The sequence below is a fragment of the Neodiprion fabricii genome, chromosome 1 (assembly GCF_021155785.1).
Source record: "Neodiprion fabricii isolate iyNeoFabr1 chromosome 1, iyNeoFabr1.1, whole genome shotgun sequence".
Classification (NCBI taxonomy): domain Eukaryota; kingdom Metazoa; phylum Arthropoda; class Insecta; order Hymenoptera; family Diprionidae; genus Neodiprion; species Neodiprion fabricii.
Genome location: NC_060239.1, coordinates 17,297,609 through 17,320,786, shown reverse-complemented (window position 1 = coordinate 17,320,786; position 23,178 = coordinate 17,297,609). Strand labels below are relative to the sequence as shown.

The following is a 23,178-nucleotide window of genomic DNA, read 5'->3' as shown; positions in this document are numbered from 1 at the left end:
TCTTTTTAGATTATCTTAAATCAATTATATATTCTATTGTTAAGTCTTATTGATTAATTCTTGAAAACAATAAGTATGATTTAATTGGGGGTAGTTAAGCTAGCCACCAATTCTAGACTTGCTTTTGATTGAAAATTACTGAAGTAGATTTTGATTATAAAGGTGAAACAAGAATTCGTTCAATTTCGTAGATTAACACTCGGATTGACTTAGCTTTAGCTGATTTTATTATTTATCAGTATCCTATACCCTACTTCGCTGTAACCAAGTAAGACTCCTAGTTCTGCCTTCTTGTCCCATTTGGACTTTCTTTTCTGTTCCGGAATTCTTACGAACACTTTACTTCCATACAAGCGTAGGTATTTTACATTTGGCTTTTTATCGGAGAATATTTCATACGGTGTTATTTTTTCAATCGTGTTTGCCAAGCTACGATTTTTTAGATAGGTAACTGCGCAAATTATTTCTGGCCAATATTTTTTATTTATCTTCGCTTCGTTCGATAGGCATTCAGCCATATTCATGATACTTCTATTGAATCGTTCCGCTGTCGCATTCAGTTCGTGTACATAAGTTGGACACGTGTTGATAATTATACCTCTTTCTTTTGTAAAATTGTACGTTTTATTACGCAAGTACTCCTTTCAGTCATCGCATATTTATATCTTGATTCTTTTTCCCGTTAAATTTTCACATTCGTTCAGGAATTCTACTGAACAGTCAAAACCTTCTGCTATGGATGTAATTGAATATACTTTCGCTATTTTGCTATAGTCATCTATGAAAGATACAAAGTATCTTTCCACTTTTAACCCAGCTATATGAAACTGCCACAACTATATATCTGTATGAATAATCTCTAAGACTTCTCTTGCTCGATCTCTATTGTTTTCAAACAGTATATTATGCATTTTATTTTGAATACATATTTTGCATTTTATAACCTCTGATCTCAAATCGTTTGGAATACCATCTACTAGTTTATCTTTACTCAATTTGTGTAGGTAGTTGAAATTTATATGTCCTGAGATACGATGCCATTTCTGCTTTTGACTCATACTAATACTTTGAGTTGCATTTTGCTTTAGACTCAATGTTTTTTAATTCGCATTTCATTTTATACAAGTTTCCGTCTTTCCACGCTACTGTTTAAGGGGTTAGGTGGGTTTCAAAAGCTCAAAATAGGTACATTTTTATGAATTTTTTTTTACTTAATCAACAGAATATTTCATTCCATCAATTGAACACATAAAAGATACATATTCTATAAGTAGTTTGTGAAATTTTCATTGAAAAATATTGAAAATTAAGGCGTGAACACGTCGTCTGCTATGACCCTTCAAAAAAAAGTTCTCTCGGCGTAGTCAGGTGTTACGCCCCGACGTACCGCCTTGATGTACCTTTTTCAAAATTCCATTTCATTTCATTGCTTTAATTTCTTCAATGCACAGATATCATTTCATCAAAATCTCATATTCTAATAACGGCGAGTTCCACCCCTCCTGGCAAAAGTCACGTAGAGACCAACGATGATCCCTAGTATAAGGTTCAACTTTATTCTATTTAACTGGTACCAAGAACTGAGATAGGAGACTGCTGAATTAGCATCAGTAGCGCTCAGCCTGGAAATATCCCTCTTTTTAAATTAAAATTATAATCAATAACTAGGATAAACCACTACCTTTAGAACCACCAAATTAAAATAGATTACTTATTGGAATGTATGAATGAATGTGTGAACATTGCATGCAAATATCTTTTGTTCATATTTTCAATGTGTCACCGACGAGATTGAGAATCGTCGGAACACCGTCGAAGAGCGAGAAGTAACGCTGACCATGTGGATTTGGGGACCAGGAGGTCGCCCTCGCACCTCATTGGCTAATTACCGTTGTAACCAATTACAACTGCAGCTCCTTGGACCCTCGGGCCCAAGAAGCCGCGTCTTTCGTCTGTCAAGTCGCGAAGTGCGTGGACGTAAACCCGGATTAGCCCTCTCGAGCAAGAGTAGTGTTTGGAAAATCTTAATTGTGACCGGCCTAAAGTCTCGCGCTAATTCGTCAAATTTGAGCATTCAGCTATTCTGTTAGCTGCAAAAGACTCACTATCTTCTACATTTCCATCTTTTCTGTTCTTTACTAAATCTCGTCATTTCGCGAATAGACATTTTTATGATATTCCATTTTCCTTAGTTAAAATTGAGTTCGGCCCTGATTAAAACGAATCAGGTAATCTAAGTAATAGTAATAATAATTACACTATCATTTTTAATAAATAATCGTTCCAATCAATTTTAACTTATCATCAAAATCAGAAAACAGACACTTTCAAACTTTCGATAACAAGATATCATTCTAAATTCACAAAGACTAAGTGACCAACGTTCAACATCATTCGATTCATCAACTCTTCCAAATTTGAGGTGAGGCCCCTGGTCCAGCATTCTCCCCACGCAGACCGACACGATCCGACGGCTCTCAATCTCGTCGACCGATTCACCAAAAAGCTAAGTCAATCCGAGTGTTAATCTTCGAAATTAGACGAATTCTTGTTTCACCTTGATAATCAAAAACTACTTCAGTAAATTCACAACAACCAAGTCTAGAATTGGTGGCTAGCTTCACTACCCCCAATTAATTCGTACTTATTGTTTCCAAGAATCAACGAATAAGACTTAACAATTATATATATATAATCGATAAGATAATCTAAAAAGAGAGATACAATACTATAATCACGACCAGCTAGTTATAACCATCGTTCAGAGTAGATGTTCCTGGTACCAAATAATAATATCCTCTAGAATAGTATAACACATGATTTTTACAAACTTGAAGACTTTATAAATTGTTATTTTCGGCTCATATATATATATTTATCACCATTGATTGTTACCAAACATTTCAATAACCAATCGAAATAGAATATACTTCATCTTTTACCAGTCAAATTATAATAATCATTTATTTTGAACGACCTTCTTCCTATTTTTATTATTGTAATTGCCTCAACCATTTAAACAAACCTCACAGACCTGTATAGGTCTATAGCAACACGATCCTACAAATTACCGGCTTATCGAAAGGTAAGTCTTTCTCTTAGTTTTAATTATTATTCATTGTCGTCACGTGGGAGCTAGATTATTCAATTAATCATTAACTACCACCGCTCAGTGCACCCTCACCCCCACGTAACACAGGTTAACTCATGACAGATTCATCTGAAATGCAAAAACCAAAAATTTTCTGTTAGTAGATGTTTAAAACTCGTACTTGGACGAAGGAAAAAAAAAAAACAAAAATTACATTTTTGGCGGCGTTGAAAACAAAAAACCCTTATTTTGAGTAAAATTTGCACCCTTCATGGCCTTGAAAAATTACTTGGAATAAAAAAAAAAAAATTCTTCCGTTCAAGTACGAGATAATGTTATTTTAAAGAAGTGTGCAAAATTTGAAAGAGATCGGTTCATAAGTTTTCGAGAAATCGTGACTACCGATTTCAAAAATGTAGTTTCGAGAAAAACGCGATTGAAGATTTACATTCAAATAACATGTAAATAATCGTACTTACACCGTATAATGATGCAAACCCATGTTTTTTCCACGTGCCATCACCTGACACGGTAACATCTGTCGTATCTTCAACATTATTTTCATCACACGTTAATTTTTTTTCTTGATTCGCAGCAGACAACAAAATTGATTCGGCAACAGTTATGACGCACTCATGTATTTTATGATCATAAAAATTGTACGTTGATGCATTCAAGAATGAGGAACTTATATCCATCAAACCACAGAATTTTTTACATCCGGCAAGTCCTAAGCCTAGTATTCGCATCACAAAAATAAACGAACAATAGCTAAGCAGCTGCCTCGATATATCTGCCTCTATATACCTGCGTCACGCTCGGTTATAGCCTGATGGGTGAAACATCCAAAGGCTATATCTTTTAGAATATGACTCGGATCGTTTTAAAATTTTAAAGGAATATTTTCAACATATTCAATTATAAGATAAGAAAAAAAAAAATTCAATTTTTTGACATTTTGAAACCCACCTAACCCCTTAAACTTACCAGGATCATTATATATTTTTGAATAAATGAATTTCGTCGTAGATAGTCAATGATTGAATATTTATTTATCACGACATTTCTGCCGGGTACGGCTGGCTGTCGTTAGGCTACAGAATTGAAAAGAAGCAAAAAAAGAAAAATAGCAGTGCATAATTTCTCCCTTATACTGAGCTTGTTTATCAGAAACCGAAATAAGGTGGTGCGGTTCCCAATAATAAATTATATGATGTTTTAATTACAACCAAAAATTTGGCTGTAGTGTTTATCTTTAAGCAATGTGCTGTCCTATCAGTCTCATACTCGCCAATATTGTTTTAGAATACATTAAACAAAAAGTCATCAGTTAATTAGCTTTCAAAATTCTCTTTTACTACAGATACGTGGTCGACATTATTCCTTGTATACACAGAGACCAATTACAGTTCTTGTTGGACAAATTCAACAACTTCCATCCACGCATCCAATTCACGTGTGAAGTGGAGAAAGATAACAAAATTTGTTTCTTGGACACCATAGTCATAAATGTTAACGATAGAATAAAGCTAGACTGGTACAGACAAAGCACCTGGTCTGGACGTTACCTTAATTTCGATTCTCGAGACCCAATAGTATATAGAAGATCCGTAGCTATAGGCCTTTATGATAGATGCATAAAAATTTCTGATCCCATTAACAGGAAAAATAATTTAAAAGTTGTAGACGACACACTCATTAATAATGGTTATCCTCTAACCTTAATCCAAAATTTCGAAAGTGATAGAATACGTAAATTCCACAACAATACAGAAAGTAAACTTGAGGTCAACAACAACAGAACAAAATTATAACTTCCATTCCTCATGTGCAAGATTTATCACATCAAATTAAGAAAACATTGGCACGAGAAGGTATAAACGTAGCTTATAAAATCACCAATGACTCTAGGAGCCTTTTCTCAAAAATTAAAACAAAAACTGCAATTATGGATCAAATTAATACCATATACAAAATAAACTGCAACGATTGCCAACAAATATACGTTGGAAAATCGTCACAACACCTCAAAAACAGAATCCGAGGTCACAAATCAAACAGTAAATTAAGAGATCCTGACAAATGTGCATTGGCTCAGCATAGCTTAACAAAAGGCCACATTTTTGATTGTGACAATGCTTCCGTTTTAACTTGTGAAAAAAACTGGCATAAGAGAATCTGGAAAGAAATGGTTCATATTTCTAAAAACATTGACATTGCGTGTAAAAAACGTACTGATGTACACGTCTTTAGCCATCTATATTCTGACATTTTACACATTTAAAATTACGCGGTCTTAACACACTAAACGACTATGACTCTATCTTGTTTTCTCGAGGTTTTTCTTATCTAATCACAACGCCAAGATTTATACTCTCGACACTCAATTAAAATCGCACTTCCGAAAAATAAGACACTTCCTTACATAATGGCGAATTAAGAACATCTAGTCTAAAAGTTGTCGGAAAGGGCATAGCCGAATAAGCATGCCAAAAATCCCCCTGCTCGGAATGGATTCTGCAAGTGACCTGCTTGCTATTGATGAATGATTGACCCATCCCAATCTAGCCTTCTACTCCATTTTCCTCAAAGTTATCGCAAAAAAACGCGATTTTCAGTCTTTTCGCGTTAAATTCGTTATTTTAACTCCGAAAGTTATGAAAAACATCACAAATCTAGCAGACATTTGTACAGATGTCAAGGATTTTTTTCAGATTTTTCGATAGCAAACTCGAGCGTCTAAAAATTCTTGATCATTTAGATTGCTGTTTTCCAGTGGGTTCTAGCAAGTGGCCACTTTCTCTTTTCGACAGTTTGAACGCCTGGTTTTTTGTAATTCTCTGAAATTGTTTCAGATTTTTCCTAAAAGCGTGTCATCGTAAAAAAAATTAAAAACCGATATTTTTCATTCTGTTATGAGCACGACCTCAAGATGATTTTTTCCACATACATGTAATTTGTAATCAGTCTGGAAGAACATTTCCGATTTAACGTTAGTTTTCAAGTCTTTGGCCATATTTTTCTGGAAGATAATATATTCCTCACAAGTTGAACTGGTGTATTGATTGTCACTAGCAGCTACTTTCGATCGCAAGTTCTAACGCCGTTTTATATCGATGACTAGATAATATTTCCAACCTTCAGACTATTATTTCCCAAATGAATACCGAAGCCTCATGATGCAGTCTCATGTAAGGTCGGATCGCCGATATCTGTAATAGCGGAACAGATTAGACGGAAAAGTCACCAAAATCCGCGTTCCGGTAAGTTCATTCTGTCGCATTTTTACGGAATGGTGTATCCGTCCGAAATACACATATTATAACATTCTGTTTACGGCGTTCGCAGGAGCAGGTAATACATACATACCGGGACAATCTCTTGGAACTAAACATACAATGCGCATGCGCGAGTTTTATCGGCTCCTCGGGTAAGGCTGGCCACTCCGAGTTTCAGCTGTCAAACTCTGTTTCTGGCGGCGCGGCGTGGTGATTATGGAATGATTATATTACGCGCGTACACTTATTATTTTCAAGATTCTTTTTATTTATTATTAGTTATTATTTACTTTCGATTTTTTATGGATTTTATTGAAAAAATGTAATTATTTCTCGCCCTGTGACGAATTTGCACGTGTTTGGGAATTCGCGCGGGCTCTTCGCGTCCGTGTCGAACCTCAAATTACCTCCCGGCACGCCGGCGTGGTGATTATGGAATATTTATCATTACGCGCGTACACTTATTGTTCTTAAGATTGTTTATATTTTTCATTAGTTATTATTTTTTTCGCTCTCGCACGCGTTTTATTCTTGTCGGAAACTTCCGGCACTGTCTTTCGCAAAATTGACGCGGACTCTTCGCGTTTACCGGTACACACATGCAACTGGAACGACTCACGCATGTGTAGTACTGGACATCACCGGTGGGTGCACAACTATGCTTCGCCGGCGTGCAGCAAGGTTACTGCGTAATCGTTACCGCGAACTTTGAAAAAAATACTTCTTCAAAGTATCCTTCTGCACCTCGATCATTTGGAATAATCCAAACTTTCTAGATAAATCGGGCTCCTCAAAGAAATCTCCCGTTTCTTTGGTCAAATAACCGGTGGCAAAGTATTCATCGTTGTGAGCGTGTAAAACATTTATAAAAATGATTTCGCCATTACTGAGGAGGAAAACATTATCGGGTGACGAACAGGTAATTATCCAATTTCGTCCGTGTATTGCTTTAATCTGGTCACGTTTTTTTACAACTTTGTTTACGATTTTTTTTGAATGAGGATGTACTTTTTCCAGCGAATTTATTTCTGCCAGTCTGTTGACAACTTGTGACAAGGGATTCTTGGGGGTGCGAACAACTTTTTTCAGCCTTCCCAAGTAATTTTCTGCCCAGAAAGCTGAAATATCGGTGAGGGGTGATTTGAAATTCTTTACATCCTCTGCTATATGAATCAGATTATGAATATTCATAATCTGAGAGTCAATGCCATACAGTGTGGGCATGAATTGTGTAAATTGTTGTAGAAGCGTGTTTGCGTAGTCTGCAAATTTGACAGTACATTCTTCGTTACAGAGTATTCTGCATGAGACCACCAGAAGAAGAAAATGCTTGTACTGCTTTTCTGGGAGAATATTCGAAAAAACTACAGCTCCACAGTACAAAAGGCAGAAACGATACTGCGTAGCTTTCCACCGCGCCACTTCGTCTGTATTATATACTTTGCGCTGAAATTCTGAAGGGATATTTTTCTCAAGCGAAGCCATCAAATCTTTAAGACGATGCAGTTGTGATTTTCTTATCCGGTAAGGGCTACTTCGACGAATCCACTTATCAAGAAGTAATTTCATGATGCTCAAATATAAAAGATGCATGGAGTCTAGTGGCATAGATTTAATAATGTTAAATCTTGGCAGTAAAAGCAGTGGAGAACACAAACCAGGCAAATGATGATTAGGATCTTCTTTCAGGCGGAATGAGCGCTGAGTTCTTTTTGCACAATCAAGCTCAGGGTAGACTCTTCTTTTATTGATGTTGAGACATTTTACCGTGCACCGTTCACAGGCATGAAACCCACCGTGACTTTTGGAGCATCTTATCCATGATCGAGCTGGTGAATCACAGATTATCGCCTCAACTCGAAATTTATGTTTTTTCCCCTCGATGATTGCTCCATGGGAGTAGTGTATATACGCCGGTTCTGGACAACGCTCCCCTCCCCCCTTCCCCCCCCCCCATCTGCGGTGGTACCCCCCCCCCCCAGTTCCCCCCTAGCCCGACCGCCCAATCCGCGGCGGTACCCCCCCCCCCCCCCCCCGTTCCCCCCTAGCCACCCTCCCCAATCCGCGGCGGTACCCCCCCCTGCTGATCATTTTTCGCGGTTTGCCGCAAGATGGCTATTTTCAAGGGGTTTGACACACACACACACACACACACACACAAAATAATTCCTGTCGAGGCTTGTTTTCTGCCGAACGTCATAAACGTAGGTATTCGGGGCAAGGGTTGTGGGCCCCGATTTTTTATACCTGCACCGGCCACTACCTGCTTTTTGTTGACCGATTTCCATTACATGCTTGGGAAACTATACATTGCTACTTTACTCACAGCATTTGCGCAGATTTTTATACTTAGGTGGGCGTCCATCGTAGGCGGCGTTGGGTTCGTGGAGAAGGTGAGGGGGAGAGGGTGAAAACCTGCTGCAACACGCTTTTAGGCAAGATGCAGCTGCGGAAACGGGTCACTTCAAACGAGCAATCAACCCAAAAATTTGGGGATGGGGGGATGGGTAAAGGCTGGGCCCACTCGTCTCTGACGCCATTTTTCCCTCCGAGATGCGCAGAACGCAGTGCGCACCGCATCTCTGACGTCATTTTTCCCTCCGATATGCGCAGAACGCAGTGCGCACCGTTCCCAAATTCTTGCGATCTATCGGCCTATATAAGCTCAACGCATCCGATGCAGACTCGTCAGCCTTCCACATACCATCCGTCAGTATATAATCGAGCGCAACATTCCCACTCCTCAACATGGCGATGATCCCAGACATGCAATGTTTTATCGGTCATCACATGAAGTTTGTACCCAAGGAAGTCGCAGTCATGAATGTAAACGGGTCGGGTCTGGATTACATCATTTTAAGCCGCCCTATGATTTGGCAAGCTTACCACTTGAATGTAGAGCTACCAATGTATGGTTGAAACGCAATCACCACGGAATATCATGGAATGCGGGAAACAAATCTCACGAGGATGTGACGAAGATTGTGAGAAAAATGGTTGGAAATGCGTGTTACGTATACGTCAAAGGGGCGGAGAAAAAAGCGTGGCTGTCGGAGATCATCGATGGTACAACAAGGGTTATTAACATGGAAGATTTGCATATCATACCCCCTGCAATGGAAAAATTGAGGTATATGGAAGCGGCACCGTGGCACGACGTGAACCATGGATACTCTCCAGCGAATAACCTCCAGCAAGCAGCAGCGCCAGGCTCAATTTGGTATGATGACAACTCTGAATACATCCCGGCATACAATTGCGCCTTTGAAAATGTGCAGTGACTGAGGAGTTGGTATTCGAAGGAGTGTACCAGCTCCCTCGAGAAATCCTTCCGTCTGTGAAAAGAATTGGACGGTTTAAGGGGAATGATGTCCGAGGATATAGCTTTTTTACCAGAAGAATTTATTCGCACGTTCGCATCAAACTCCATCAATGATGCGTGGGATAAACTACCAGAGAATATGAAAATGGACTACGTCATCGCAAGTTTCCGCAGATGTAGCGTACATTTCACACCAGGACCCGATGGCGATATCGTGGATGGACCGAATCCTCTAATTAAAGACTGTCTAGGTTGCAATCGTGTGTATAGATAATATGGACAATATTTACCAAAATAACAATAGAATTTATTACAATATATACAATTATATTCGGGTTTATATGTAGAATATTCAATAGAAATCATCTCAATTATATCATAGCTTTTAAATAGAATTAAAAAAATTTACTATTCGATAAAATTATAATCTAGAAATAGGATACATTACAAATATATATCTTTATAACTTTCACCCATTCTCGTCATACAAAATGTAAATGTTATGAATTTTTACTTGTGAAAAATATATAATCAATAATTACGAATTTAGCGTGGTTTATTCCTCAAAATAATCCATAAAATCATTATCGTTATCCTGTTTGCTAACATTATCATCATCATCATCATCATCGCTATTTTTGACATTTATAATTATTACGATAGTTTCATTCGCCCATTTTTCTACAATTATTTCCATACATATATCACCGTAATTTATATAATGTCGGCTGTTTGGTCTCACTCGAGCAGCTCGCGCATCCTCAACGAGATCCCGAAGCTCCTCCAACGAAAACTCACGTGTTGCTTCGGAAAAGCCTATAATTATCTCTTCCTCAGCCTCCTCATCCTCGCCCCAATCAACGATCGACCACTCATCGTCATCATCACTTGAATGAGATGGCATTTTTTTTTCTTTCTAAAATTGATTCGCGATGAAAAATCTGTAAAAAGAGCAAGCCGAAATAGAATTCAGATAGTAAGTAATAAGTATCAAATGTAACAAGCAAATGATAGTAAATCTAAATATATCACCAAACAGTCAAAAGGACAGCCAGGATTTACGAAGGTAATGGAGAAAGGAGAAGTTTCGAGCAGCAGACAAGGCGATGAAGATGGTGGATGGTCGGAAGTATCACAAAAGAAAGAGGAAAATAAAATTGTAAGTGCGAAGAACTAAATAAGCCATAGAATAATATCCAACAAATATTCGTATAACCAGGCAAGAGGACGACCAGGATCGATATTGACCACAAGAGAAAGAGGTGTTTTGCGGAGTGAACAGCTACGCAAATATATAGAAAAAAATAATATATAGAAGGTGATTTTGGAGAATAACCGGCAGAGCGATAGTAAAAATAATTCAACGAAGGGTGTCGAAGAATTAGAAGAATCGATTGTGATTATTGATTTGGAAAATAAATCAAGAGGACGACCAACCAATATGATGGACATAGAAGAGCGAAAAATGAGACGACGAGAACAGCAGCGAAAATATAGGGAAGCGAACAAAAAATATCATACTGGCTTTTCAACCAACGAACAGAAAGGAGGAGTTTCAACCACAGACAAGGCGATGGAGACGGTGGATGGTCGGACGTATCACAAAAGAAAAAGGAAAATAAAATTCTAAGTGCGAATAACCAAATAACCCATAGAATAATGTCAAACAAATATTCCTATAATCAGGCAAGAGGACGACCACGATCTATGTTGACCACAAGAGAAAGAGGTGTTTTGCGGAGTGAACAGCAACCCAAATATAGAGAAAAAAATAATATAAAGAAGGTGATTTTGGAGGATAACAGGTAGAGCGGTAGCAAAAATAATTCAGCAAGTTAAGGAGATAGATCGATATCAATGGAGAAGGAACACCAATTTTCAACCAACGAACAGAAGCTTAGATTGATGAAAAAAAGAAAAGTAAGCACAGAAGGAATTGAACTGGACGGCAAGAGACAACGAGTAGATGAAACGACAGACGAAAAAGAATTGTATTAACGACTTATGAGCAAGAATAACGTATCTGAAATTCATGTTTGTGATGAAATATTGAGTGACAGTGATACGTTGACATCGATGGAGAAGGAACTGTCTGTATTCAGCCAAACAATAGAAGATAGCAGAGACAGGTTGGAATTAGACAAAAACAGAGAACGAGTGGAAGCAATGAATAGTGAATCAATCATTGCTGAGCATCGTTACAACGGGGATATTGAAAAAGGCATTTTCAAAACTGTGGAGCAACTAGACATGGGTGAAACGAACGTAAAATGTAAACATTGCAATGCAGAAAGGTTCAAATATGAAACAGGAAGGGCGGCAAATAATTGCTGTCATGGAGGAAAAATAACATTACCACCATTAACGGAATATCCTGATGTACTTCAACGTCTGCGAGAAGGGAATGACGAAGTATCAAGACACTTCAGACAACATATACGATGATATAATGACGCGTTTGCGTTTGCATCATTCAATTGTACCGTGGCAGATCTGGGGAATCCAGGACCATATGTGATGAAAATAATCGGGGATGTGACACTGATATATATATACACTAGATTGAATATTACCGTATACTCTACGTGTAAGCTCGTGCGTCCAATTGAACAATTGAATTTCCGCCATCTTGTACAGAAAGTTGTCACAAAATGCGCGCTAGATTTGAACTGCGTAATATATGCTATTTAGATCTAACGATATATTCGTCACACAAAAAAGTTTTTGACGAGTGAAATAATGTTTGATATATTAAATGAAGAACAAATTATTTTTTCGAAAGTATGTTATTATTTACAATTATATGATGTAAAAGATCATTAAATAATATGACGAAAAACTTGTATTTAGGCGTGATTTTTCTTTATGTTCAAAAGAAGTCCTCAATTCTGAGAAGTTTTCGTCCATTATCCTTTATTCTATGGTGGGCTGAATTCCATGCGGATTATTCAAAAATTTGTATAATACTAATTCAACCGTTAGGGAATCCATTTACCATCCATTGATCATCAAAGTGGAGCTTAAGACATGTAAAAAAAGTTTTGAATTAAATTATATCGAATTGGGGGAGTAAAAACTTTATTCAAAAATATGGAGAATAAAACATTCCTTGCAAACGTTAAGGCATTTTTTTAGAGTTGCGTGCGATAAACTACAACCGTAATACAATTAGTAGTATCAATCCACAATCCATTCACATGAAGAAAAAGTTACAAGCACAATCAAAAGAAAATAAAAAAGATGTACATATCTGAGCATGCAAATCAGGTACAAATGTGTAGGTGATCATGTAATTTGGTTACATTCACTGTGGTGGGCCAATCGGATTCATCCTGAAATTCGGTCGGCTGCAAGTTTTCACCTACAGATAAGTTACTAATAAATAACGACAACGGAAATACACAGAAATGTGTCACACACGATTTTTCTGTAACAGAGCACTTTATAATCTGTAGGTAATTAACCGCTTTGATGGCATTGACGCAATAGTGCATCACATCAACGTGTCTTTATGCACACTGAGTTTTCTCTGACCTAAAAGGGATTAATAGTTTCAGATCTTACCAAATAACGTTGGGATACTGCCTTTTTGTAAAGTTATATAATTTTTGACTTTTCTTCTGAAAGCAACAGGGTTCAAAGTGGTCGGAACACAGAAAGCTATCACTTGATGGAGACCACGGTCCAATGTTTATATTTGCGATCCACTGCTTCATAATATCAGGTTCATCCAATGGGAACTTACATAACAAGCAAAGTTTAAATTTATTAATTCACACGTTATGTTGCACTGAGTAACGGTACTTACTTGAAGAATGAATAGCCACGTCCATATTCCCTCAATCGGTGACAAGATGAACACTGTGATTTTGGGTTGTCGAATATAGTTGGTACACTGTTCTTTTTCAATGTAATTAGGAATCCTGTCCTATCAAAGCAGTCATTTGTAAAATGAGCTGAACACAATGTGCTATTTCGGTTTGGCTTCCAGTCCTTCCTCTTCATTTCTTTTAACCACTGCTGAAGGCGCAACACATCTTTCACGGGAAATCTACATATTGAATTATAATTTAATCCCTGAGTCAATAATACCCGAGTTTTTAATTTCAATTATAATAAGATCGGTTCATAATTCAAATATTGTGAATTTTTACTGACACGATTCGTACGTTATAATACTCGTTAAATATAATTGATAAATACTTTGTATGCTGACATAACCTCTGCAAGTTATCATTTGCAGAACGCTTCAGCGTTGTATACTCACTTGTGAAATGATCGCCCACAATATTTTGATTGCTTTGTTTTGCAAAAAACGCAGGTACTCATTGTTACCTCAATAATTGTTACTGTAATTTTCCATCGCAATCGATTATATACACATACATATATCACGTATATATATATATATATTAGGGTGGTCCTTATTTGGGGTGTTGACGAATTCCGATAAGTGCGCCCCCTAGACATGTTTGAAATAAATTAAAAAAAATGTGTGCGAAAACGGAGCGCTGTAGTCCAATTAGAAGACGTGCCTATAAGCTCGTTTTGTTTTTCATTTGAATAACATGGGATTTTCAGACTACTTCAGTCATTATGTTTTTGAGTTGTCCCCATGAACGCAAAAAATTCTTTTTTCACATAAATCTGTTGTTCATGGATCTCGGAATATCGTAAAATCTTTCCCGATCCAGAAAAATAGACGGCGATCAAAACATTTTAATTTTAATTATTACTTTTGAAAAAAGTATAAAGTATAAACGATGTGTTTTTAAATACACTAATTGAAATACATATTGTTTCCCACAGGTACAATTATTTTTTTTCACAAACTTATGACGTAAATAAGACTGCCTTTTAATTGGTGAAATACTGTCAAGCACCAAGCGGCTAAAAAGAAGTATTCTCACGTTGATCAATTTGCCGTCGTGTATAATATCAGGGGGATGGGGGGCGTAAAGGTTGTGATAACGACTTGTGGAAAAATATACGCGTAGTTGTACCCATGAACAACAGATTTATGTGAAAAAAGAATTTTTTAAAACATAATGATTGAAGTAGTCTAAAAATCCCATGTTATTCAAATGAAAAACAAAACGAGCTTAAAGGCACGTCTTCTAATTGGACTACAGCGCTCCGTTTTCGCACACATTTTTTGTTCATTTATTTCGAACGTGTCTAGGGGGCGCACTTGTCGAAATTCATCAACACCCCAAATAAGGACCACCCTAATGTATATATATATATATATATATATATATATGTATATCTGAAGTGACAAGAATCTGTACAAAATGGCTACCGTTCAATTGGCGTGACGGCACCACGCTTAATCCAATCCAGTGTATAATTATATATATCAGTGGGATGTGAGTTACAAAATATCTACAAATTTAGATACCGCAAACAATAACCGACCGAGATATGGACAAATTTACATCTACGATGCTCAAACTCAGCTAGCGCTGAGAGAAAATGACGCAAGAAGAGTAAATCTGTCAGAAATTATTGGTAGACTGATAATAGATATCAATCCTTATGCAGCAAATTTTAAAACTTAGAGATTAAACTTTATTGCACTCAAGGAAGACGATAGACGGCGGTACAATGCGCCAACCTGTGGTGAGCTAGCAGCTTTGATCGTTTCAGATGACTGGGCAGTATCTGAAAATATAGAAGTACAAGTATTTCCAAAACAAGACCGTGCAGTTGGATATGTGCCGAAATATTCGCATCACGTTGATCCAATTATTTTTCCATTACTATTTTCGTGCGGTGATTTAGGTTGGAGCTATAACATGAAACACGTAGGAACAAATAAGAAAATCTCTCCTGTTCAATACTATGGACATCGATTGGCCTTACGTCCAGGTGAAGCACAGAATCAGTTGTTGCGGAGCGGACGATTAACACAACACTATGTGATTGCAAATATGAAACACGAAGCAGCGTTTATTGTTTTCAAGAAATAATCAGAAGCAACTGCGTGTAGAATGTTACAAGGGAATGACTGATCACATATCAAATAGCAAAGCGAATACGTCAGATCGAACAAGACTTGGGAACCAAATGATTTTACCATCAACATTTTTCGGCAGCATGCGGCCTGCGCGCTTTGCGCGCCAACCCCACTTCGGCGCTGCGCACCTCACTATTTCCTTATACATTGTCTATTAGACACGTGAATTCATTTATGCTGATTTGATGACAGATCTGCAACTGTTGATCGGTTGTTTTCGATCAACCCGACATTGCTATTGGCTCCCTATGCAGGTCTGCTCAGATTTTTGTAGTGAACGAATCCACTCACATGTGCAAAACTCCCGCTGCCATGCAACTCCAATTGCATTAAGCGACTTATTTTGCTACAGTTATTATTTTCAGATTTTTTTACGTATATCTACATATAAAGATATAGAATCTACTGCGTCTGGTTTCTAAGTACAAATAATTGATATCAATTCTTTTTTTTTCAAATAAATTTATTTTACATTTTTCACTTTAAATTTAGTTCGAAGTTGACTTCGAATCTTATTGATTGATGAAAAATTTCGATCTTCTCCCTTGCTCGTCTGAGCTTAGAGTAGATTTAATTGTCTATTTGCGAGTTTCCTCATAAACTTCTTTCGCCGGAGTCAATTCCCGTTCTCGTGAGGAAGAATCGAACATTTCTTTAGAGCTCCTCAGAACTATTCATGAGGTTCATGAGGATTGGTTGATAAAACAAACCTTTTCTTCTTTATCAGCTCCCATCTTGATTATCAATGCAGAAGCTACGGCTGATCAAGTTTTTAAAGATTTTTTTACTTCCTTGACATGCAGATGTTGAGCTATACTTGCTTTATGAAGGAATAAACTTAATTGAGTGAAAGACAAAAAAAAGTAAAATAGATTTTCTTTATTGAAATAACACAAAGATTACATGAAATTGTGTTTCAAAATTTGCTTTCCTACAATCATTATTTTGTGCAGCTGGTCTCCATTTTGTAGGTTCGAGGTGGGGTGACGCTTGGACGAAATCGGGTTTCGGTCCTCTTGCCTGGTTATACGAATATTTGTTGGATATTATTCTATGGCTTATTTGGTTCTTCGCAATTACAATTTTATTTTCCTTTTTCTTTTGTGATACTTCCGACCATCCACCAGCTTCATCGCCTTGTCTGCTGTTTGAAACTTCTCCTTTCTCCATTGCCATCGTAAATCATGGCTGTCCTTTTGACTGTTTGGTGATATATTTAGATTAACTATCATTTGCTTGTTACTTTTGATACTTATTACTCACTATCTGAATTCTATTTTGGTTCTGCAAGACATCAAAGTGTCCACTGTCACCGTCGCCGGTGAAGAGTAGCGAGAATTGTCTTTCATCTTGGGATCCGATTCGGTATGGTTGAATATGTTCTCCGCGATACATGATTAAACATATCTTAAAAATGTCTGCAGCTGCAGCTAATTCTGCTCCTCCACCGTATATTCCATTTTTATTCATAAGTATGCGATTTGTAATCACCAGGTGACCTAATCACAGCACCGTTTGACTCATTACTTGTAATAAAACCCGTAAATGTAAACCAATTATCCACTATATTTGAAACGATACTCAGTCTCACCTCTGCGTGTCGATCTTGAGTGCCGTACACACAATACGCCAGCGCGCGAAATAGACAATTCCCGTCGGGAATCTTCTTGATAATTTTTGTTTGCATGTTCATTTTTTGTGTATCAGAAACAGATACCTATAAAGATATTTGTCAAAGACTGTCATAAACAGCCGGTGACAGCTGTCAAAAGAAGTTTTGTTTGCTAGATGCTTTTTGTTTTGTTTTCGGCATCTCACCCTACCGGCAACTTCATGCGTATACTATTGTTATTATAATCTTCTTAATACTATTGTTATTATAATCTTTTTTATACTATTGTTATTATAATCTTTTTCACCTCTTTATTTGTTCAGAACTTTTTTATTAGATAGATAGATTTGCCAAATCGTCATAGTGGCCATGTGAAGTGCAATACAATTTTGAATAACTCGTGAGGGTAACGATACGTAATTTGCGCGTATAACCTAAAACTTATCATTGCTTACCTCTGATGAAAATCTCCACCGACATATAATTGAAAAGCGACAATGAGATCCATTGACAAATTATTCTGAAGTACATTATTTGTACGCGCCACTCGCGTCGGTTGTAACGGTTGTTACCGGCTGGATCATATTAGTCGGTGAGAAGAGAGCCCACATCGAAAAAAAAAAAATTCTGTGCGTGCGGTCAATCAAGTTCGAGATTCACGAAGACTGGTTCACAAACCTCTGGTAACAATATTCATCAGTGACCAGTGACAACTGATTCGTTACATTGCATAAAAATCGAAAAATTCATCGTGCCTCGTGGAAAAATCGATGAGCAGCAGAAACAAAGCCCGAAAAAGTAGATATAGTCTGGTCAATTCAGACATTTCGAAACACAATAATTCCGACAGAGCTGAATTTTGGTACAGACCTTGGGTTTACCAGTATAAAAAAAAAGAAAAAAGTCCCCATCGATACCATGTGTGCTAAAAAAGTTGTTCAAGGTCAAAGGTCAAAATTTTCGGTTTTTTCGATTTCTCTCATTAACTGTTAATTTTATCATAAAAATAGCTTGGACCAAAATTGTAGATCATAAAATTATCCACAAAAATGGTTTCCATACTTGTTTTCCTAAGAATTATCATTTCTGAGATATCGCGATTCTAAAAGTCGAACAAGTTAAATTCTATATAATATGCACGCATATTCTATATGTCACGGATATACATAGTATATGTATAGTATATATGTATACATATTGCATGTATAATATTAATTATAGTATGTATATATACTTCTCGCAAAAATTAAGGGAACAACAAAATTTTCGAAATTTTTTGGTGATTTTCAACAGGCTGTATTTCAGTGAAAAATGGTCGTACAAGAAATAAAAAAACAAAGCTTTTGAAGCTTGAAGACTCTAGTTTTTGAATTTTTTGGTTAAAAATTTTTCGAAGCACTATTAGCCATGCAATCTTTGGATAAAGCACGAAGAAAAAATTTTCAAAATTTTTTACATTTTTTTTTTCGCTCTACCGGCATGGAAAAATTTTTCCGAGCTAAACCAATGCATAGGTCGCATAGCTTGTTTATTCAGCTTCAAGATGCTTTTTTTTAAACCTCGATACGACCATTTGTCTTCGAGATATCGAATTTTGAATGCCAAAGGATCCTTTTTCACTCAACTGCCGATATCTCTAGAACTACTGGTCGCACAGCGAGCCGAAGGGCAGTTTCTTTTTTTGCAGAAAATTTCCTACGAAAATCTGTCAAGGTTGATGTCAAAAAAAAATTTTTTCCACCTGTAGCGTTAACGTGAAAAAAGAGCAAAAAAATGCCATTTTGCCTTTTTTTGGATAATTGACTGTATCTTCGTGAATATTGGGGGGAAAGCTTAGGTTAGAAGAAAATTTTACAGCCTAATGTACCCCAAAGGTCCCCCTAAATCGGTAGATCGATCGGTTCAGCGGTTTTCCTGGACCGATTGATTGAAATTTTGAAAAAATTAAGGGAACAAGGTTTTTGTTTCTTAAGGAATTTTTGGATAATCGACTGTATCTTCGTCAACATTGGGGGGAAAGCTTAGGTTAGAAGAAAATTTTACAGCCCAATGTACCCCAAAGGTCTTCCTTAATCGGTAGATCGATCGGTTCAGCGGTTTTCCTGGACCGATTGATTGAAATTTTGAAAAAATCAAGGGAACAAGGTTTTTGTTTCTTAAGGGACCTTATTCTCTTAATTTTTTCAAAATTTCAATCAATCGGTCCAGGAAAACCGCTGAACCGATCGATCTACCGATTTAGAGGGACCTTTGGAGTACATTAGGCTATAAAATTTTCTTCTAACTTAAGCTTTCCCTCCAATATTGACGAAGATACAGTCGATTATCCAAAAAAAGGCAAAATGGCATTTTTTTGCTCTTTTTTCACGTTAACGTTACAGGTGGGAAAAATTTTTTTTTGACATTAACCTTGACAGATTTTTGTTGGAAATTTTCTGCAGAAAAAGAAACTGCCATTCGGCTCGCTGTGCAGCCAGTAGTTCCAGAGATATCGGCAGTTGAGTGAAAAAGGATCCTTTGGCATTCAAAATTCGATATCTCGAAGACAAATGGTCGTATCGAGGTTTAGAAAAAAAGCACCTTGAAGCTGAATAAACAAGCTATGCGACCTAAGCATTGGTTTAGCTCGGAAAAATTTTTCCATGCCCGTAGAGCGAAAAAAAAAATGTAAAAAATTTTGAAAATTTTTTCTTCGTGCTTTATCCAAAGATTGCATGGCTAATAGTGCTTCGAAAAATTTTCAGCCAAAAAATTCAAAAACTAGAGTCTTCAAGCTTCAAAAGCTTTGTTTTTTATTTCTTGTACGACCATTTTTCACTGAAATACAGCCTGTTGAAAATCACCTAAAAATTTCGAAAATTTTGTTGTTCCCTTAATGTTTGCGAGAAGTGTAGTATATACATAGTATATATGTCGCATCACCATATTGTGTCATTGTTACATTTTGATCACCGGTTGTATGACTTTGATGGATCTTCGAGTATTTAATATATATATATATATATATTATATAGTATATATTAGACTGCCTCAAAAAAACCAACTATTTTTTTTCGATCTCCAGCTCCAGGAAATCACATATTATAACATAGTATTGAACCTAGTGAAAGGAAATCGCCGCGCGATTTTTTTAAGAGGTGCCGCATCGAGATTTTGTAATTCCCATGTGATTAACACGTAAGAAATCCAATTCTGACGGTTGGAGGGAGATAATAATTCTTCTATGCAACGAACGGAACTCTATACATATAGTAGCGCTTGACAGTTTATATGTTTTCTTCGAATATATTTGACGGATATTATTCAACATTGTAATGTGACCCAGTCGAGGAAGCTGGAAGTTTATCCTAGGTACCCATTTTTCGACGAGGCGAAAAACCACGTTTTACGCAATGTTGAATCACTCGAATATCGTGCGATTAAAAAATTTCTCCGACACGGTGATTCAAAGAAAATATATAAACTGTCAAGCGCTACTATATAGAGTTCCGTTTGTTGCATAGAAAAATTAATATCCCCCTCCAACCGTCAGAATTATATTTCTTATGTGTTAATCAAATGGGAATCACAAAATCTCAATGCGGCACCTCTTAAAAACATCGCACGGGAATTTCCTCCCACGAGGTCTAATATTATGTTATAAATTGTGATTTCATGAAGCTGGAGATCGAAAAAAAAAATTGTTTTTTTTTTTGAGGCAGTCCAATACATACTATACAGGGTGTCCCAATTTAAAGTACGCATTACGTTTTTAGCCGAACTAACGTTTCAATTCGAAAATGCGTCCTACAAAAGTTGTTCGGTTCAGAGGGGGCACATGAAGATTTTTTATTTTTTTTTGGTCCAGCACCATAATTGATGATTCTGTGGAGGATGCACCAGTTTTTTTAAATGAAAACATGCATTTTTCTTTCAACTAAAATATTCTTTATTCAAAAATCTACAATTTTCTGAGAACATTTTTTTTTCAAAATCAATAGTTCATGAGATAGAGCAAAAAAAAATACCACTATCAACAGCAAGACATGCTCTCACTCGCTTTTCGAAGTTCTGGGCCGTTTTCAAGAGTATTACCGTATTGTGTCGTATCTGACCTTATAATAACATGATACAAATAGAATGTGCTGGATCTTACCTTTTCATAACTCGACTTACAATGTATCGTGCTTGCTTTCTTATAACAGGCAAGAATACGTACAAGTACGACACGATACGGTCTCGACAGCTCGCTACTTTCACAATATTTCGCAGCAATTTAAAATGCTTGATTACACTCCTCCTGAAGTCGCTGATATTCTTCTCGTCTTAAGAGAATGTCGAGGGAACTACCGACGAGCAGCTAGAATGTATGGAGATCGATACGGTCATCTCCGACATCGATTTCCAAATGATAAGGCTATTGCAAAACTGGAACGCCAGGCTCGACAAGGACGCTTAAAACGCCAAAGAATCGTCCGAAATTTGAATCCCGAAGCCGAGGGTCGCGCAGCTGCCGTAAATATCGCTGTTTTGACGATGTTTGCTATGAATCCTCATTTGAGTTTCCGAAAAGTCCAAACACATTTAGGGGTATCAAAGAGCACGGCGCAAAGAATCTTGAAAGCGTCGCATCTTCGACCTTACCGAATTTCCTTGCACCAACAACTTTCCGATCAAGACCATGTGCGTCGCGTTGCATTTTGTCGGTGAGCAACTGGGCGAATCGGGCGAAACCCGCAATTTTCCCGCTACCTCCTGATGAGTGACGAGGCGACATTTCAGAGCGATTGTCACCTTAACCATTGGAATTCTCGATATTGGTCTGTTGATAATCCACATTGAATGAGAGAGATTGATCACCAGCATCAGTGGAAATTGAATGTTTGGTGTGGGATCATCAACGGACATCTTGTAGGGCCATATTACTTCGACGGACCGGTGAACGGGCAAAGATATCTCGACTTTTTGCAGAACGCATTATCAGAGCTTTTGGAAGAAGTTGACGTGGATACAAGAGCACGAATGTGGTTCCAACAAGATGGAGCACCTCCTCATTATCACCGAATTGTGAGGAATTATCTGCAGGCTACCTACGGTGGTAATTGGATCGGTCGAGGAAGTCCAGTTGAGTGGCCACCAAGATCGCCGGATCTCACATCGCCTGTTTTTTTCCTGTGGGGATTCCTTAAAGATGTTGTTTACCGGGAGCCTCCAACGACTAGGGTTGACATGATGAATAGAATTACTAATGCGTGCCGAGTCATTCCAAGGGCAATCCTTTTGAAAACGGTGCAGAGCTTCGAAAAGCAAGTGAGAGCATGTATTGCTCTTGATGGTGGTATTTTTGAACATCTGTAGTCACCCTACTGATGCTCCGACATATCACATATATCACAGAGAAAGTTTGGAGTAATAAAATATTTTTTTTTCTGTTTTATCTCACGAACTATTCATTTAGAAAACAAACATGTTCTTAGAAGATTGTAGATTTTTAAATAAAGAATATTTTAGTTGAGAGAAAAATGCATGATTCCATTTAAAAAAACTGGTGCATCCTCCACAGTATCACCAATTACGATGCTGGACCAAAAAAAAAAAAAATCTTCATGTGTCCCCCTCTGAACCGAATAACTTTTGTAGGACACATTTTCCAATTGAAGAGTTAGTCCGGCTGAAAACGTAATGCGTGCTGTAAATTAGGACACCCTGTATACGTGTATGTTAGATACTCGAAGATCCATCAACGTCATGCAACCGGTGATCAAAATGTAACAATGACACAATATTGTGATGCGACATACATACTATGTATATCCGTATATATACTATGTATGTCAGTATATATACTATATATACACTATCTATATATACTATACA

General features: G+C 37.1%; 2 protein-coding genes across 3 annotated transcripts in view; one reads left to right on the top strand and one right to left on the bottom strand.

The window, feature by feature from the left end:
• The window catches only part of LOC124187809, a 340,932-nt gene that overhangs the window by 45,570 nt on the left and 272,184 nt on the right, over positions 1 to 23,178 (top strand). The gene's annotated exons all lie outside the window — the stretch shown is intronic.
• LOC124178840 (THAP domain-containing protein 5-like) lies at positions 13,165 to 15,033 on the bottom strand. 2 transcript variants are annotated; one of them, XM_046562696.1, is made up of 5 exons: positions 14,994 to 15,033; positions 13,959 to 14,040; positions 13,500 to 13,742; positions 13,305 to 13,432; positions 13,165 to 13,225 (listed from the first exon to the last, which is right to left on the bottom strand). In XM_046562696.1, exons 2-5 carry the CDS (start codon positions 14,018 to 14,020, stop codon positions 13,185 to 13,187), a joined length of 474 nt encoding a protein of 157 aa, XP_046418652.1. In that variant the 5' UTR covers positions 14,021 to 14,040; positions 14,994 to 15,033; the 3' UTR covers positions 13,165 to 13,184. The 2 variants fall into 2 exon arrangements, with proteins under 2 accessions (XP_046418652.1, XP_046418567.1); XM_046562611.1 differs by having other exon boundaries at positions 13,959 to 14,102; positions 14,961 to 15,016.

What these genes read in the sequence shown, in the direction of transcription:
- LOC124178840 (XM_046562696.1), bottom strand. Translation starts at nt 14,020, where the DNA reads ATGAGTACCTGCGTTTTTTGCAAAACAAAGCAATCAAAATATTGTGGG. An exon ending in TGTGGGCGATCATTTCACAA is followed by an intron (nt 13,743 to 13,958) that starts GTGAGTATACAA and finishes TTCAATATGTAG; the next exon opens with ATTTCCCGTGAAAGATGTGT. An exon ending in CTGTTGCTTTCAGAAGAAAA is followed by an intron (nt 13,226 to 13,304) that starts GTCAAAAATTAT and finishes AATCCCTTTTAG; the next exon opens with GTCAGAGAAAACTCAGTGTG.